Source organism: Sapajus apella, unplaced genomic scaffold, assembly GCF_009761245.1.
Source record: "Sapajus apella isolate SASKATOON/1434 unplaced genomic scaffold, GSC_monkey_1.0 scaffold106, whole genome shotgun sequence".
Lineage (NCBI taxonomy): Eukaryota > Metazoa > Chordata > Mammalia > Primates > Cebidae > Sapajus > Sapajus apella.
In genome coordinates, this window is record NW_022437046.1 from 149,800 (window position 1) to 152,174 (window position 2,375).

Below are 2,375 nucleotides of genomic sequence, written 5' to 3' on the forward strand. Positions count from 1 at the left end.
CTTTTATATTGTCACACAGGCAGATGCATCAGAAGGAAAAAATACTAAAGTACAGGCAAAAGAGGACTCAAAGGTAGAGAAGAAAGCTGTAAAAGTCTCTAGCCATAGCCCGTCACCATAGAGAAGGTTCTACAGCCATGCCACTTGCCCACAGCCTGCAGCCTGGACATCATTGAATCAGACAGAAGTGTGAAAGGGCTCCTTCGAACCTAGGAGATAGTAAACCGCCTCCTGCCTTGCATTATTTCCCAGTGCCCTATCTTCCCATCCTGGATGTTTTTCATAAAGTCTAATGCAAATATTTCCTGCTATTGTTCAGCCATAGCATAAGGATGAATCCCAGCTGCTTCATCTCTCAGGGATTCCTAGGGCTCAGAGCAAGGCAGTGAGGTCTTCTCTACCCACCTTACTTGGCCATGAAACTCACAAACCACAGCCATCAGAACCCAACCTCCTTTCTGCTCATGGGAATTCCAGGCCTGGAGGCATCCCACTTTTGGATTGCTTTTCCCTTCTGCTCCATGTATGCCCTGGCAGTTCTGGGCAACATGGTGGTGCCGCTAGTGGTACGTTCAGAGCCTATATTGCACCAGCCCATGTACCTGTTCCTATGCATGCTGTCTACCATTGACCTCGTCCTCTGCACCTCCACTGTACCCAAGCTTCTTGCACTTTTTTGGGCAAAGGATGCTGAGATCACCTTTGGAGCCTGTGCTGCCCAGATGTTCTTTATCCATGGCTTCTCAGCTGTAGAATCTGGTATCCTGCTTGCAATGGCCTTTGACCGCTACTTAGCCATCTGCCGGCCTCTGCACTATGGGTCATTGCTCTCCCTAGAGTCTGTAGGCAAGCTGGGGGCTGCAGCCTTGCTTCGTGGCTTGGGACTCATGACCCCACTCACCTGCTTATTGACAAGCCTGAGCTACTGCAGTCGAGCGGTGGCCCACTCCTACTGTGAGCACATGGCTGTGGTGAAGCTGGCTTGTGGGGGAACACAGCCAAACAACATCTATGGCATCACAGCTGCCACACTGGTGGTGGGCACTGACTCCATCTGTATTGCTGTCTCCTATGCACTCATCCTCCAGGCTGTGTTAGGCCTCTCCTCCAAGGAGGCAAGGGCTAAGACCTTTGGCACTTGTGGCTCCCACCTGGGTGTCATCCTTGTCTTCTACACACCAGGACTCTTCTCCTTCTACACACAGCGGTTTGGCCAGCACGTGCCCCGGCACATCCACATCCTCCTGGCTGACCTCTACCTGGTTGTGCCACCCATGCTCAACCCCATCATCTATGGCATGAAGACCAAGCAGATCCAGGATGGGGCCCTCCGGCTGCTGAAGTGGGGCCCTGCTCAGTCATAAATCTTCAACCCCACCCTGAAACCCTTATCTTCTCCCCTCAACCTTTGGGCAATGTTTGAGACTGGTGGTTCCCAACATGATAGGGACACAGAAACCTACAGTCGATGGTACCTGTATTTTGACAAGGAGCAACAGCAAAGTCAGATGGTGGAAGATCTGTCAGGTGTTTCTTTCTTACAAAGTAGATATGGTTACAAAATTCAGGGAACCCCTGTCTAGTGGGAAATATGGATACCAAACTGATGATGGCTTCCCAGGGAATCTAATTCTGCTGTCTGACATTGTTCCTATCTTCCAGAAGATCTTGATAAAATGGGAAATATATACCTACTGGTCTGACAAGGAGAAATAAACCTCATCCACAGGCAGGTGTTTGTTCTCTGATAGGAATGCCTACATACCTTCCTCAGCAAGCTCTACATCTGACTGGGGAGAAATGCACACACACACATGCACACACACACACACCTATGCATAGAATCAAGCAGAGAGGCAGAGACAGGGCACTTAGCAATTAGCCATAGGGATGATAACAACAAAAGGAGAATCCTGGGCAAACTGTCCAGTGTTCACAAGAATAAGTAACAAGGTATAATGTCAATCTAGGAAGGTTCTCTGGAAGAGTTTTTATCTGTTCACTGAGCATGCACTTTGGGCCAAAAGTTTTGCTAAAATCTAAAGCAAATTAGGTCAAGGGGCCTCCTCTCATGATGACTGCTCACTGTTAGAGGGGAAACACACAAGGAAACAGCAGCCAAACTGAATCATGCTATTTCAGTTGTCCCTTAGTATATATGGGAGGATTGGTTCCAGGAACCCCATATAAACCAAAATCCATGCATATTCCAAGTGGGCCCTAAGAACAGAAATATGCAAAAGGTTGGCCCTCATTATGTGCACATGTTACATCCTGCAATTCCTGTATTTTTGATCTGTGTTTGGTTAAAAACAATCTGCATATAAGTGGACCTGCATATTTCAAACCCATGTGGTTCAAAGGTCAAACTATAA

At 48.0% G+C, this 2,375-nt stretch overlaps 1 protein-coding gene across 1 annotated transcript; it reads left to right on the forward strand.

Annotated features, from left to right (window-relative positions):
* Nucleotides 1-416: 416 nt before the first annotated feature.
* LOC116536979 (putative olfactory receptor 52P1) lies at nucleotides 417-1,505 on the forward strand. The gene has a single exon (XM_032258878.1). It carries the CDS (start codon nucleotides 417-419, stop codon nucleotides 1,362-1,364), a length of 948 nt encoding a protein of 315 aa, XP_032114769.1. The 3' UTR covers nucleotides 1,365-1,505.
* Nucleotides 1,506-2,375: the final 870 nt, after the last annotated feature.